At 35.4% G+C, this 17,006-nt stretch overlaps 1 protein-coding gene across 1 annotated transcript in view; it reads left to right on the forward strand.

Annotated features, from left to right (window-relative positions):
• Nucleotides 1-17,006, forward strand: part of ANKRD17 (ankyrin repeat domain 17) — a 159,470-nt gene that overhangs the window by 92,676 nt on the left and 49,788 nt on the right. Inside the window, exons 15-20 of the mRNA XM_044681597.1 lie at nucleotides 1,347-1,434; nucleotides 3,392-3,519; nucleotides 4,593-4,736; nucleotides 5,279-5,381; nucleotides 7,334-8,089; nucleotides 13,414-13,562. Of these exons, the coding sequence (XP_044537532.1) occupies nucleotides 1,347-1,434; nucleotides 3,392-3,519; nucleotides 4,593-4,736; nucleotides 5,279-5,381; nucleotides 7,334-8,089; nucleotides 13,414-13,562 (1,368 nt within the window). The remainder of the gene's footprint in view (nucleotides 1-1,346; nucleotides 1,435-3,391; nucleotides 3,520-4,592; nucleotides 4,737-5,278; nucleotides 5,382-7,333; nucleotides 8,090-13,413; nucleotides 13,563-17,006) is intronic.

Below are 17,006 nucleotides of genomic sequence, written 5' to 3' on the forward strand. Positions count from 1 at the left end.
CATCATTATTCAATATATCATCATTTCTTGTTCGGGTATTGCTTTCTAAATCATCTCCCAGCCTTCTCTGTTTCTCCTTTTTAATGTATCCTCTATATATCTGTGAAATCAGTATTTTAAAAGCACATGTCACTTCTCACCATTTACACTATCTTTCAGCCACATTGGCATATGTGACAATTCATTCCCCTTCCTATCCCTGCGTACTTTGGTGGTGCTTATTCTTGAAATACACTTCTTCCTGGTATGAGTTTCAGAATGTCTTTCTTCAAAATGAATCTCAAGTGTTAATTCCTACTGAAAAATCTACCCTAGTTTTCCCCCTTTCTAACATGATGTCCCCACCCCCCGCCCTCATATTACTATCACATTCTCTGTACATGATAGCTCCTTTTTTGTAAAACATTAGTTCTTTGTCAGCAGGTACTTGGAAGGTTTATGGTTTTAATCCTTATCCACCTTATTTAAATAAATGCTTTTTAAATGAATATTTTGTCTTTATTTGTGTACATGGCACATTTTCTCATTCATGAATATAAAGTCCTTGAAAGCAAGAACAATTTTTTGTCTTTGTATTATCGGCCCACTACAGTGCTAGTAAGTGCTTAATGAAGGAATGAATGCATAGGCATAGGAGCTGCTTGTTGGGGAGGGTCTCTAACTCTTATGAGAGGAAATTTAGAAATGGGAAACAGAATGAATTAAGGAAGAAGCTTATAAATAAAGGAGGAAACCATATATGACTATGAGTAAGAAGATTGTATCTAAAATTCCTTTCTTCTCACTTCTGTGGTCTCTATATGCCCCCAAACCCCATTTAAGAAAAGAAGCCAGGTTTATTTTTCAAGTTTTTGACATTTGGGAAAGCTATTGGAACACTTTTTTTAGTATTCATTTTAGAAATTGTGAGGTCATTACTTGGACTTTGTTTTCTGTACATCCTACCATAAAGCCATTGCAGTGGGAAAAGTTAGAATGAAGAAATGGGGAAAGAAGTGAGAGAATCCAATAAGGTGAGAATTAGAAGAGAGATCTCAAAACATAGAGTGAAAGGCTAATTATATTAATATAATGATAGGACTGTATAGTTTCCTATTCCTATCACAAGTTGTAGGGTTCCTTTTGAATTGAAAAGTGATACTAGGTTTGTGAGCCCAAGTAGGTGGATAGGAGACGATTGGGAAGGATTGTTTATTAAATCATTATTCATTGCCTATCATTATTAATTTAGTGTTAAATGTATAGAAGTAATACTATGATTTCTTATTTTTCTTGTGATTTTTGTTAAAAAAGAATGTTTGCAATTTGGTTCATTTATTATTTTCTTAATATTATTTTTTAAACAGGAACATGAATCTGAAGGTGGAAGAACTCCATTAATGAAAGCTGCAAGAGCTGGTCATGTGTGTACTGTTCAGTTTTTGATTAGCAAAGGTGGGTTTTTGTGCTGGTAATGGTGGAAATCTGTTTTAATGCCTGGGACACACTTTTCTCCACAGAGAATAGTAGATGGCTTGTTTTTGTTTTGAAACATGTATGTAACATTGCCTCAAGGTAAAAATGAGATGAGGTTGTTGGCTTACTATAATCAAGAGGATTATTATAATGGGCCCTCTGAACCCCTAAAAGGAAAAGGGAGTAACTTGGGACATCTTTTTTAACTACTTTTTATCCTATCCTAATTCATGTTGCTATCACTAAGGCTTGACAAGTAGGAAAAGGTACATCTCCTTTTCCTACCATTTCTCTTGGGAGAAATGTTTTCAATCTAGATAGATAAATCATAAATGCTTATCTCTTGGTTTTTAAATTGGAGGCTGTCTATATTTATCATTTTTTTTTGTAGTTACCAATGAAATTTTTCTATTGAACTGGGTTGCATGTTCATTATTTCTTCTTAGCCAATATGTATAACGATAGCATTATTTTTAAAAAAATATCTGTTATTTTAATTGATTTATCCCATGGAATCTTTGAATTTTATAGCTGAAAGCAGCTTTTAGAGAATATGTATTCCAGTTTCATCCTTTAATGAATGAGAAAATTGAGATCTGTAGGGGTTAATATTTATGTAACAGTTTTCATATTTAAACTACCCATTGTGGTGGAAGCTGATAAATGCTTAGTTATGTGAAATAATTCATGGATGTTAAAATGGAGATATTTTGAAATAATTAAAAGCAAATCTTTACTTGGAATCAGTGAGACCTGGTTTTGACTCTCTCAGTCCTCAGGGAAGTCACTTAACTGAAGTCCCCAATTTTATTGAAAATTTGGAACTGGTTGTGATCTACAAGAGAAAGGAGTTTCCACATTGGGAATTCCCCTCACTAATGAAGTTTTAAAAAATCCTTTTAAAGTGTTTATTTAACATACTCCTGACACTCCTTGTGTACTTGGGCACAAGTTATTTCATTAATCTGCTGACAGTTTCTTCCTTTGTAGAATGAAATTGGATCAGATGTTCTCTAAACTTCTTTTTCTTACCTGTAGTATCCTTTTAATATCATATTCTAACTTATGCTACTGGCATAACAATTAAATCACATATTTATTATAAAATTACATATGGAAAAACACAAGGGAATGAAGTGTGAAAGGGGTCTTTTTTGCACTTCTGGCATTAAAAGTGTCATTCAGGGTCAGCTAGGTAAAATGAGAGTCAGACTAAGAGGTCCTGGATTCAAATGTGGTCTTTCCTGGCTTCAAATCTGGTCTCAGGAGCTTCCTAGCTTTGTGATCCTGGACAAGTCACTTAATACCCATTACCTAGCTAATACCACTCTTCTGCCTTGGAACCAATACATAGTATTGATTCTAAGATGAAAGGTAACTGTTTTTTTGTTTTTTGTTTTTTGTTTTTAATTGCTTTGCTGGATGTTTCTGGATATGCTAATTGTCTGGATTTCAGTTTCTCTATTTTTTGAGTTCATCAATCTCGTTGATTTTTAGAATCTCTTTCTCTAACTCCATTCCTCCTATTTTTTCTGTACAAATTACTTTGGTGTTTAATCTTCAAATAAATGTCCTTTTTCTTTCTTTATTATTATTCCCTAATTCTGGACTTGGAATCAGGAAAGCCTATGTTCAAATCTAACTAATGTGACTGAATAACTGAGTTAATAATGGGCAAGGTCCCCTGACCTCACTGAACCCTGCAGCACCTAGAGCACCTTCCTCATTAAGTTTGACTGTGAGAATCCAATGAATTTATGTTTGTGAAGTGCTTTGCACATCTCACAGGACTACATAAATGTCAGTTACTGTGCCATCTATTACCAAAGAGGCCCGAGTACAAATCAGACTGCATTTGCCAAAAAAGATTTTGGATCTTAATTGGAAATAAAACCATTTCTCACCTGCATGACTTTTTCAAACTTGTGTCTCTCAGGAGCTAATGTAAACAGGACCACAGCGAACAACGACCATACAGTGTTGTCCCTGGCGTGTGCAGGTGGCCACCTGGCAGTGGTGGAGTTACTCTTGGCTCATGGGGCTGATCCTACTCATAGACTCAAAGTATGTTTCTTAGGTGTTTAAAGCAATGTTTGAAATCTTTTGTTGTTTCTAATGAATGGTATCTTTTAGATTGAGTGTCTGTCCCTTTGCGAAGACTTTATACTTCTTATCAGAAAAATGCAAAGAAATATAAAAGAACTAATAGGTACACACAACTCCAATTCAAGACCTCTAGTTTTAAAATCCTTAAAATTTGTAATCACTGGTAGAGACATTGAATATATAGACATCATTTTCCACTTCCAGGGTATACTTCCACCCCCATGATCAGGAAAATCCGTGTAAAAGTTTTTGGTTCTTCTTTGATATCAGAGAAAAGTCTGAAATTTTTAATTTTTCCTTAATAAGGCTTTTAATGTGTATATTTATTATTATTAAAAGAGGTATTATATAAAATATATATTAAAAGAAAATATGTTGATAATATATGATTATACTTATATATATTTCTGAGTTCTTAAACTTTTTCCCTCTAAACTGTTGGCCTTTGTTTGTCACCTGTGGCTTCTGCAAAACTCCCCCCAAATTCCCTTTTAATTTCTTATGCTAACCTGTGATAAATTGAAACTGTGATGGGGAAAGTCACCATGTGGAAGGGGTACCTGTACTTCCTTTTAAATTTTTGAAATTAGTAATATCTAGAGTAAATCAACAATGAGAATTAATCTGTTTTAGTACAGTTTATAAGTACAATTAACACAAATGTATCTTGAATACTCTGAAAACAAAATTTTGCTATTTTATTGAACTTTTATTACATTTTAAAGTATGAGTCTGTGAGAATGTACATTCTTTAGTGAGAAGATAGAATTCAGTTTAGTTGTGAACTACTCATAAGAATGAGTCCCTTCATTATATTAATGCAAAAAAAATGAATATAGTGAAATGTGCAGATAGTTAATATTTAAATTTGCAATGTTATAAAGCATTGTCTTTTTTTAATAACCTTTTGATGAGATGGAAATAAATCTCAATTTGTGCTCATGATGTCCCATGTGTTCTTGATTTGCCTTTAAAGTAATATTTTACATAATTCCTTTTCCTCCACTATGCTTCTCCTTCTCTCTTTTCAGGATGGTTCAACAATGCTGATTGAAGCAGCTAAAGGTGGTCATACAAGTGTTGTCTGCTATCTTTTGGATTATCCCAATAATTTGCTCTCTGCTCCTCCACCTGATGTCACCCAGTTGACCCCCCCATCCCATGATTTAAATCGGGTAAGAGACCTAATGGATTACATATTATTTGATGATCTACAATTGATGGCTATTTTAACCTAAATTAGTTTAATTTTTATTCATGTAGATGCTTTCTGTGCTAATTTTTCATATAATTTTTGAAAAGCATTATAGTAATTGTTGGGTTACACTTTGTTCTACCATTGTCAGAATGACAACTTCATCAACTCTTCTAATGAATACAATTTGTTGAAAAGTACAAAGCTATTGTGCTGAGTTTTTGCTCAAATTGGAGTCATAAAGACCTGGGTTTGAGCTCCTACTCCAGACAGATACAGACCCTGAAACCTTGCATAACTCAGTTATCCTTCCAATGAGCTACTGTGTAGTATATAGGTCTTTATATACCATAACATGTTTTATAAATGTTAGCTGACAAATAAATTGTTTTATCTAATACTCCACCATACGTGCCATTTGGTAATGTTTTGGAGAATTTGTTTTAACAACATTTTTTCATGCTATTTAGATACAAGTATAGGAATAAAAGGAGTATACTTAATTGGTATATGCCATTGTAGGCTCCTCGTGTCCCTGTGCAAGCGCTGCCAATGGTAGTCCCACCGCAGGAGCCTGATAAACCCCCTGCCACTGTGGCTGCCACACTTCCCATCAGGAGCAAAGGTCAGTTCTTTTTCTGTCAACTGTTTTAAAATTTGTAGATTTGAAACTACTGGATTACACAAGTAGAATGCTTATTTTAAAAAATGTTTTTTCATGCCAAATGGCTATTGGAGAAATTAAGGCAGTTTGGGATATATATATATATATATATATTTTTTTTTTTAATAACAAGAAATATTCCTCTTTGAGGGCCAGAAGATAGAGGGAAAGAAAGTAAAAATTTAAGAACAGTGAGTTTGTTCTAAAATTCCACTTTGAGGATTTGGTTGCTCAATTCATGCTATTTTGTTTAGCCATGATTTCCCCAAATAATTAGTTGTTTGTAGATCTATAAGGTACTAGCCTGGGTATATTTTGCTTAAAGCAGAGTCTCTCACAACTCTGCGTGGTATTAGAATTAAAATCTTGCATCAGATAGAAATTTTCAGAATGCTGTTTTTGATGCAAATTTCATATTTGGATTATTTCAGATTAACTTGTATTCAGTAGAATTTTCCCTTAGATCCATTATCTGACTTAAATTTAGGGTACTGTACATATGCTTCTAAGACCCGTTCTCAACCCTCCACCCCACTCCCCCTCCAGTATTTCAACTGTCGGTTTGAAATTACTTTTATTTTTTTAAAAGTTTTGCCTGAAAAGGTGTTGTGGTTTTCTTTTCTTTTTTCTTTTTTTTTTTTAAAGTGCGAGACGGTTGTGTTTTTTTTTTTTTCCTTTTTTCCTTACCAACATGACTTACATATTCCTTTTCAGTCATTACTCCTATTCTATAGCACTTTTTTCCTGTTGGTGTAGCAAGCAGTTGTTTGCCACACCTATTGCCAGATCACTTTATTGTCCTGGCTGCGGACGATACAGTAGATGATATATATTTATATAAGCCATCCATCATTGTTTCTTCTAGGGTGGCCACATACTATTTCTCTAGTGGTGTAAACATACTTCAATTCATGTCCTAATTCTATCAGTCCTGAAACTCCAACAAAGCATTTTAGTTGGATTTAATTTCCCATGACTTTTAGGGACTCTAGAACTATATTTTGCATTTAAAAAGGACCAGATTCTTAAATGTGGAGGGGGGAAACACCTAAAATTCAAGATCTTAATAATGATAATTTTAAAAATAATTTTTTCCTATACTCTTGAGCAGTATTTTTCTGTTTGTAGTGGAATTTTACTTTCCTTTATTACTAGATGCAGTATCTTCTCTGGGCCTATTTCCTCATCTTTAAAATGAGGAGGGTTGAACTAGATGATTTCTAAAGTCCCTTCCAGCTCACAATCCTATAATCATGATCTGCATAACTCTCAAATTTTAGTTTGGTTGCACCAGTTACCTCAAAGCTAGATACAGATAACTGTGTTTTCACTTAGATAATTATCTTCAGTAATCTTGAAGTAGATTTCTAAAGTATGTATATAATCCATATATCTCTTGAATTGATGATACATTAGAAGGTGTTATTTGCTTATAATTGCATACAGTACATTTCCACCTTCTGTGGGTTTGATCCGCCACTAAAGTCCTCCTCTGATGCCTCCTCGTGGCATGGAGGTCACCCTGGGCTCTCGAAGGCTGTGCCAGTGGAGCACAAGCTCTGGCAGGTTCTACCAAGCTGGAAAGCCTTCAAGGATGGTCTGGGGACAGATTGTTTATCTGTCACCTGAGGACCAGCCTAATTTAAGTTTGGAAAGACTCATCACCAGATAGTTGGCCATGAGGTGATGGATTTTTTTTTGGCCACAACAACTCATGAAACATTCTTCTAAGAGGTAGAGAGGGTTGCGATCTGCATCGGTGGAGGGTGTACCCACACCAATGAAATCATGGATCCTTGAAGTATGGATTTGATAACTTGGTGCATAACTGTTGGCACTAAGCCTCCCAACAGTAACTCTGTAATGAGGATGCCATTCATGTGCACTTCTGAGGGGGTTTCTTTTCCACACAGCTGCTTCTAAACAAAAGTCCAGCAGCCATTTGCCAGCTAACAGCCAGGATGTACAGGGTCACATCACCAATCAGTCTCCTGAGAGCATTGTAGAAGAGGCTCAGGGCAAGTTAACAGAACTGGAACAGAGGATAAAAGAAGCCATAGAAAAGAATGCACAGTTGCAGTCCTTGGAGCTCGCTCATGCTGACCAACTTACCAAGGAGAAGATTGAGGAGCTGAACAAGACAAGAGAGGAGCAAATTCAGAAGAAACAAAAGATTTTGGAGGAGCTACAGAAAGTAGAACGAGAGTTACAATTGAAAACACAACAGCAGCTAAAAAAGCAGTATCTAGAGGTGAAAGCTCAAAGAATTCAACTGCAGCAGCAGCAGCAGCAGCAATCTTGCCAACACTTGGGACTACTGACTCCTGTTGGAGTTGGAGAACAGCTTTCAGAGGCAGATTATGCACGATTACAGCCAGGTGATCCCATCTTGCTTAAAGATGACCCCCAGCAGAGTGCTGTTCAGATGGGCTTTACACCAATCCAACCTTTGGCGATGCCCCAAGCTTTGCCTCTGGCAACAGGTTCCTTACCTCCAGGGTCCATCACAAATCTTACAGAACTGCAAGGAGTTATAGTTGGACAGCCCGTACTGGGCCAAGCACAATTGGCAGGGCTGGGGCATGGAATTCTGACAGAAACACAACAAGGGTTAATGGTAGCCAGCCCTGCTCAGACCCTCAATGACACGCTGGATGACATCATGGCAGGTGGGTTTATATTGTTATGAGCAGGTATAAAATATGGTTTGCGTAAGGCAAAAATAAGAGTATGCCAGAATTTTTCCAATTAGCAAACTTGGAGGCTATCTTTGGACTTTGTATTTCAGAAGTCCTTAGAAGTGGATAGGCCAAATTGTAGGACAGGCTCATTGCTGCTTAAGCTTTGTTTTAAAGAAAGCACTTCGGAATACAGAGGACTCCTGCTTGTTTGCTTGACTGGGTAGGCAGGCAGGATTTTTTGTTTTTGTATTTGTTTTTGTATTTTTTGGTTGTTTTAAGTGTTGCTTTTCTTAAACATAGAGTGAAAAGGTATTGTCTTACTTTTTTGCATTTGCATCAGCAAACTAGGAAGTCCATAAGATATTTCAAGTACAAGTTTCTAATAGGTTGATAATAATGTAGACTTAGCTCATTTATGAACAAGAATGTTTTGATATAGAGTTTTAGGCATCAGAAATGTTTGACATAAGAAAAAATAAAAGAAAAACTATTCAACTTGATACATTCTAAATTAGGCTATGTATATCATATGTGTACATATGTAGTGCATCTCTCCCACCACAACATAGAAATTTGTGTCCTAACAGCATCCATAATGGGATTTTACTGATTTTCATAGTACAAAAGTGATTCTTTGACATTTTAAAATATATTCTTGTATTTTAACCATTCCTGAAATACATAACATTTGCAAATAAACCATTTTCAATTGGATTGTCTCAATTCTCCTAAGTTATGAATGAATGGACTTATGTAAAGCACTTTGCAAGCCTTAAAGCATTATCCTTTTGGTGGCTAGCTATTCAAGGCTTAAATTTTCTAAAGAGTTCAGTATCAGGAAGAGAAATAGCATTTTTGAGCAGTAGTGTCTGTCAAGTTCTATCCACAACTTAGAAAAATAATTAGCTTTTTAAAAATAAAGTATTATTTAAGGGAGAAAATAATTGGATTATTTTTAGAAATACTTTCAGATGATTTTTCCCCCCTTTAAGGTAAATTGTATACAATCTTGACATGTCTTGTCAAAGTAATTTATTATTAGTAAAATATCATATATAGTAGAAATAATACAATCAATCTTTTATTGAAAGCCCGCATAATAAATAGTAAAATTTTCTTATAATATGATCTGCAGTAAGAAGAATTAGTGATCTTTCTTGTCCAGTTACAAAATATAGAATATTCCTTAGTTACTGTAAAACTCCAGTTAGCCCAAAATAGCTTTAAATAATGAAGTAATCTTCACATGTTATTTTGGTATTTTAACATTTACCTCAATTAGTAATGTATTAGCGTATAAATTAATATTTTAATTCTTTTTGCATATTATAGGTTTTGATGAACCTATGTTGTATAATGTTATAAAAAAGCAATATTAGTACATAGCCATGAAAATGATATAATAACTTGTAGCTTTGTTGACTTATTAGTGTTTGCTGCAAATTGGAATTCTGTCAACCATTTTTGAAGTTAAAATGAATGGGCAATTTTGTCAGGTGTGGTGGTACCTACCTGTTGTCCTTGCTAATGGGGAGTGCTGCCACACTGACAGATGTCAGGAACTCCATTGAGTTCTGCATTAATATGGTAAGCCCACAGGACCAGGATGACCACCAGATTGTCTCAGGAAGGGTGAATTGGCCTAAGTGGGAGACAGTTGGTTAATGCTCTTTGTGTTAGAATGACATGAAGGCCTTCTTTTCTTTTAGCCTGGACAAGAGGAGATCTTTAAAAAAAAATTGTCATGGAATTTAGTTTTAGAGTATAATTCAAGCTCTTTAAAAGTACATCTAAAGTATGCTAATTATACTCAGAAAACAAGTAGAATTGTGTTTTTTTATCCACATAACTTTACATTTGTACCATGGTTTCTATTAGAACCTAAAGGAACTTGTCCAAAGTATCCATAATTAACTCTCAGTTATCCATCTTAATGAAGGATATAGTTGTGGCTAATCTAAAGCTGTGTATGATTTTTTAAAAGAAAACATATTTGATTTTCTCATGAAATTGACCATTATCTTCAGTGGCTTGTTTGTTTTAAATTCTGGGCAGAATTATAATAGAAAGACTGGAGTAAAATTGGATGACTTTTTCTCTTTGGGACCACTCACCTACTCCAAAATTAAAATCAGTGAGATAGATAAAATGAAGGGAACGTAAGCCAAACTTTACAGCGTTTTGGGTTTTTCTGTGAGAGATAGGTCACTTTCAAGTTTTAAAACCAGCCATATAATTCCCCCATCCCACAGCCCAATCATTTAACAAGTACACTTGAATTTCTTGGTGGGTCCACTTAAAAAAGAGAGAAGAGAGAATGAGGCATAGAAAAGGAAGGACATATCTAAAGACAAAAGGAGATTTTCCAGCCACACATATTTGGTACTTTTTTACTGAGTTTGAAAAAAAGGTTCCTCACCCTCATTTCACTGAAGTAGCCTATGTCCTTCATCATCAACCGCATCTGTAGCTCAGCCTCTTGTCTTCTTAAATATTTATCCCCTACTTCCAGCCAAGAAGGTTCAATCTCACTCTTAATTCCTGGCTGACTGAAACCTCCCTCCCATTCAGCCCTCTGATTACTAATACCTGCCATCCCCACCATAACCTAATTCATTTCCCTCCACCCTTCATCCCACCTATTTGTCTCCCCTATTGTTAAAACTTTATCTTTGTGTTGTCCACCTACTATTTATCCAAATCCTTTATAAGTTGTACCTGAAAAGTGTGCCTGTGTGCGTGCGTGCGTGTGTGTGTGTGTGTGTGAAGGAGAAAGAGAGAGACTGAGAGAGAAAAAGAACACAATAGTGCTTTTTCATGTAGCCTGCCTTGGTTGTACTTGTTGCTGTTAACCGTGGGAGATAAGGATGGAAAATGAACACTCAATTTAGAAGCCTAATTTCATAGGCCAAACCAGATAACATTAGCTCTGAGAACTTGGCCTGCAGGTCAGAGCTTCTACTTAAATAATGCAACATTTCTATTTAGCAAAATATCAAAAATAATTGAGTTTTTAGTTATTTCCTTTATAAAAATTGAAATTTAGGTGTTGAATTATTCACCTACAATCTCACATTTATTAGGATGCTTATATCACTGAATAAAATTGTTTTTGTCCTATATGAATTGCTTGCTGTATTCTACCTTTGTTCATTGCTAGAAACAGAGTACTAAACACTATCAGTGTGGAAGCATGCTATCTGTTTTGAAATATATTTGGAAAGCGCATTATTAGTCTAGATCTTATTTACTATGGGTTTTTAAAAATATTATTGATCACATTTTTCCGACCTAGAAATAAAAATGTCAAAATAGACATGCAGTTTTTTCTTTCCACATTTCCAAGTTAGCTCATCCAAAATTTGGATCCCTGAGAATCTGTGTTTATTCTTATTCAGATAATCTTTCCATTGTCCTTTTAAGTAGGCTTAAAACGGTATATTTACAATAATGTTATTGGTACTAATATGGTTCTAGGTATGTGAATAGGCTGAGATTTTTATGTAAATAAGATCTTAAAATGAGATCAGTTTTTATTCTTAACAGGGCCAAATTTTTTTCTCTTTGGTTTCAGATCCATTTTTTTTTTTTTATAAAGAAGTATTTTGTTGTTAGGAATAAATTGGCTATCCATCTTATGCAGACATAGGATTTTAATAAAGTAACAAATAAGTGTTTACTTAAAAGTTCATTTCAATTGTGGGTTTTAGTTCTTGTTCTTCTTCTAAATAGCAGTGTGAGTTTAGCCAATGTTGCAGTCCCCTTTAATGGGCCTAAATTGTCCTTTCTGTTAAAATGAGATTAGATGAGATGATTTCTAAAGGCTTTCAAATTTTAAAATCCTACAGTTTTATCATTTGTGGTCATGTTATTTTTTAATGGTGGTGGTGATGTTGAATTACTTGTCTCATTCAGAAAAATAAAAATGTTCAAAATATCAACATTATGATGTACAATTTATGTATGTTGAGCACAAGATATCTTGGTAGTCTAAAAACAAATTCAAATTTTCATCTAATTCCTTTGATTAGTGATAAACGTAGTTTTGAAGTTGGAGAACCAATGGTAATTCTCATTGCAATAATATTGTCTGTTGCAATGCAGGTAATTGCTACTTTTGTGATGAGCATCCATAATTGTTTTTAGCAATGAAAATGTGATGACCAAACTTCAATATAGTGGAATTTTTAATGGGAGGGAGGAATGCATAAGGAGAGGAAAGACCTGGAACTGACTTTCCCACACCAGGTCAAAGAGAGTAAAAGTCCATTCCCCAGTACATCATCCACCGCCTACTCTGTTGCCACCCTGGGGTTTTCCCAGCTAAGGATTGAATTTTTTAGTTTGAGTATGAAGGGAATGGTTATATCAGAACCAAAATAAACTGGATATAATCCAGATTTATTAGCTGTGGTTGTAATTAATTTCCTGTGTTAGGGTTCTTTATATCAGCAGAGTTTCTCTGAAATTATTACATAGGAAGATGTTTTAAATTATCTCTCACATGAGAAACCACAAACCTGTTTCAAAGACTGATATTCATCTAAGGGGAAGATCTCATTTTATCAGTAAACACTGTCTTAAACAGGGGTCGGCAAAGTATGGCTCTTTCTGCAGGAGCCATAAAGTCCATTTCTTTTTCAGGCGCTGTTACAGGAGTGACACTGAGCACTGTACGGCTCTCACGAAATTACATTTTAAAAAATGTGGCGTTTATGGCTTTCATGGCCAAAAAGGTTGCTGACCCCTGGTCTTAAAGATTGCTTAGCTATAGAAGACTTCTGAGCAGAATTTATACTGGCAAAATATTGGTAGTCTTAAAAAAGAAGTATTAACAATTAGAAGGAAGTAAAATGCTTTGCTTTAGGGATTTCTACTGTTCCTAAGTTTGACCTAAAAGTACTAAATAGACATGATGGGAGATTTTGCTGGGTTTTGTTAATGAAGAATTTCAGTCTTCATGTTTTACAATTTCAGATTCAGAGATTAGAATTCATGCAGTTTTAATTTTTAACCATTTAACCAGTTCATATATGTTCCATTATACTTTTCATGTCACTGAATGCTAGACCAAGCCAATCCTAAGTCCTATGTGTAATATAGGGGAGGAGACAATTCCATAGAAGGACTGTTTAGTCCATTGTTTACTTTATAACTTTTAATTGCTTCCCAGAGTTCAGGAAGTAGTTATTAGTAAATAAGATGGGATCTGAATGTAACAATTTTCCTTAAATTTAATGTTAGTTTTCTGCTCTCTTTTAGTTATTACAATAACATTTACAGTTACTAAGTGATGTTATTTTGTTCAACAGCAGTGAGTGGAAGAGCATCTGCAATGTCCAACACTCCTACCCACAGTATCTCAGCTTCTATTTCCCAACCTCAGACACCAACTCCAAGCCCGATCATCTCTCCTTCGGCCATGCTGCCTATCTACCCTGCTATTGATATTGATGCACAGGTAATGCACTCCAAATCATAGAGGGAGTTTTGGATTAATTTAATAATTTTTAAATAGTTCTTACATTTCGTTATTTAATACATACTACCAGTTAGGTAATTTTTATTAATCACTTATATATTATTTATAGTTAGAAAAAGGCTTAAGTGTTGTGTTAGGCACAAACATTTCATTGTTAATGTATTTTTGAAAGTTACAAGTGATATCTTGTCCTATAAAATAATTCACATGAAATAATAAAACCCTCTTTCAAAAACTGGTACTACTACTTGTTCAACATTATCATAGTGTTTATTTTCTTATATTCTGGAGTACTAGAAGGTCTCAAAAATATTGACTAAATAGCTGTGTAATCTGATAAAAGAAACTATTAAGTCCATTTTATGGAGTATGTGAAAGAAAAAAATAGAATGAGTCAATCTTATTTAAGAACATATAATGTGCCATGAACTGTACCAGGTGGTTTGGATACAAAGACAAAAAAGAAATAGCCCTTGCCCTCAAACAGCTTTGCTATAGGAGGAGATGTACTGAATCAATATATACAAAATAAATACAAGGTAACTGGCAGATCAGAAATGACTTTATAAGATTTGAAGGAATATGGGGATTCTAGGAGGCAGCTTTGAAATGAGAGTGCATTTCCAGCATGGGATAGCAAATTGCATATATGGAGGGTGGGGAGGGGGCCTGGTATATAATGTGTAAGGAGCAGCAAGGAGGTTAGTTTAGCCAGACCATAGATATCTGGAAGGTTACAATAAGGTTGGATATTTGGATTGGAGTCAGGTTGAGGAGTATAAATGATAAATGGAGAAGCCCATATTTGATCCTAGAAGAGGTGGTTGCTGAAGATTTTTGAGTGAGGAGAATGACATGGTTAGAATTATACTTGGGGAAATTCACTTTAGTAGTTGTTTTGATTATTGATTGGAGAATGGAGGGACCTAACTTAGGGAACTGTAACACAGCCCAGGTACAGAATGAAATCCTGAATTAGGACAGTGGCCAAATGAGTAGAGAGAAAAGTACAATTTTAAGCAAAATTTGGTAACTGACTAGAGAAGAATGAATGAAAATTCAGGCATTCCATCTTTGTGGCAAATCTGAGGTAGGGTGACTGTGCCCCTGATAAAAATAGGAAAATTCAACAGGAAAGAGGCTGAGGAGGAGATAATGCGTTTACTTTTGAAGTACTTAAGTTTTGAGATGCCTACAGGACATCCATTTTGGCATATTCAATAGTCAATTGGAGATGCGAGGCTGGAACTCAGCAGCAAAATTAAGGCTGTGTGTGTGTGTTATGTTTGAGAATCATATGTATAGAAATCATCATTAAGCTCTTGGAAACTGATATGGTCAGGCCTTAGGCAATACATTAAAACAGTGGTTCATGTAATGAAATTATTTCTACAATATTTTAAAGATTTACTTTCTATATGGGAAAAAAATTCCCTGTGAAAGGAACTTTATTAATCTGTTGAAGTCTGTGAAAAGATGAATATATTGGGGACTATTATGCAATTTTTCAGAAATCGGTTGATACCAATCATTTCTGAAATAAAGTTTATTAAAAGATAAGAGGCAAAAGAATAATCATAACACTAATGAAATGCTTTGCCAAGGGTAAGAAATAACCATAATACTGGCAGTGTGCTTTAAGGAACATTTTTGACAAAAGTGGGAAACTGAAAGTTAGAAAGTACAATAAACACTATTTTACTTAGAGAACCAGGACGCCCTGAGGCCATGATTTAAATTTAAATCACAATCCCCTCCCCTTTTTCTCCCTCTTCCCCCAATCAGAATACAAACTTTTACTTAGCCAGTCAAAACTAGACAAAAAAATAAACCACCAAGCAAACAAACTTTTATTTATATTAGTATATTTTAAGATCGTTACCCCTTTGGCAAGATGTGATTGGTGTATTCCATTGTCAGTCTACTAAGTATGTTGTATTAGTAGGAGTTCTAAAGTCTGTCCAATTTGTTCTCTATGATTTTATTTATATTCTACCTCTCTCCCCCTCCCCCCAATTCTGTTTCCCTTATTCTGCATCAGTTCACAGAGGTTTTCCAGTTTGCTCTAATACTGACTCTGTGTGTGTGTGTGTGTGTGTGTGTGTGTGTGTGTGTGTGTGTGTGTGTGTGTGTGTGTGTGTGTGTGTGNAATACTGACTGTGTGTGTGTGTGTGTGTGTGTGTGTGTGTGTGTGTGTGTGTGTGTGAACTTGTTAGCCATTCCCTAGGAGAGCCCCTTAGTTTCCAGTCTTGGCCACTACAAAAAGAGTTGCTATGAATATTTTGTGTCTGTGAGTCTTTTTTCTCTTTGATCTTTTTGGAGTACAGGACTGATAGAGATGACTTCCTGAGTCAAAGGGTACACATGGTTTAATAACTTGTGCTGCTTAGTCCTACATTGTTTTCTGCAATGACTGACACAGCCCACAGCATTAAACAGTAGTGCTGCAGCTTATCTGCAATCTCTATAGCATTTGACTTCCTTCCTTCCTTCCTTCCTTCCTTCCTTCCTTCCTTCCTTTCTTCCTTCCTTCCTTCCTGCCTGCCTGCTTTAATTTGCATATCTCTTGATTGTTAGTGATTCAGGACATTTTGTGTGGTTGTCCACCATTTGGGTTTCTTTCTTTGAAAACTGTCAGTTCAAATTGACCATTTGTCATTCATTTGGGGAACATCCCTTGGTTTTGTACATTTAAGCCATTTCCTTATGTATTTTGGAAATAAGATCTTTATCAGAGAAACTTACAGCAAAGTTTTTTATCTCTCTTGTTCCTTTTTTATCTTCTAATTTGAATTACATTATATTCATGCAAAAATTTTAAAATTTTATTATAAAATTTTCTTTTTTATCATGTGCCTCCTTTCTTTATGATTTGTTTAGTCATTGTCTCTTGTACCAATAGATTTTTTTTTGCTCCCTCTAGGTAAGTCTAGGATAGTGATGGCAAATCTTTTAAAGGCAGAGTGCCAGGCCCCACTACAACCCCATCCCCAGACAGAATGCTATCTGTGGCCATCCCCCTCCCCCCCATGGCAAGCCTCACCCCACCTAACCCCAAATAGAGGAGAGAGGAGGTGCTCCCATTGGACTACTGGACAGAGGATCAAGTGATGAGAGGCACCTGTCGAGAGGAGAGAGTAGTGGCTCAAGTGCTCTGACCCAATAGAGTGCTGTCTGTACCGCACCTTCATGTAGCATGTTCCAACCCCAACATTCCCCCACCTCCCTTACCCCAGAGAAGGGAGGGAGGAAATGCTCCCATTGACTGCTGGACAGAGAAGTAGGTAATGTTAGAAATGTCCTCATTTGCATGGAGAAAGAGAGAGAACAGCTCCACCCTGAGCCCTTCTGGCAACTGCAGGCATGCCCACAGAGAAGGCTCAGCATACCCTTTTTGGCATGCATGCCATAGGAGTTGCCATC

This window comes from Gracilinanus agilis, chromosome 6 (assembly GCF_016433145.1).
Source record: "Gracilinanus agilis isolate LMUSP501 chromosome 6, AgileGrace, whole genome shotgun sequence".
NCBI lineage: Eukaryota > Metazoa > Chordata > Mammalia > Didelphimorphia > Didelphidae > Gracilinanus > Gracilinanus agilis.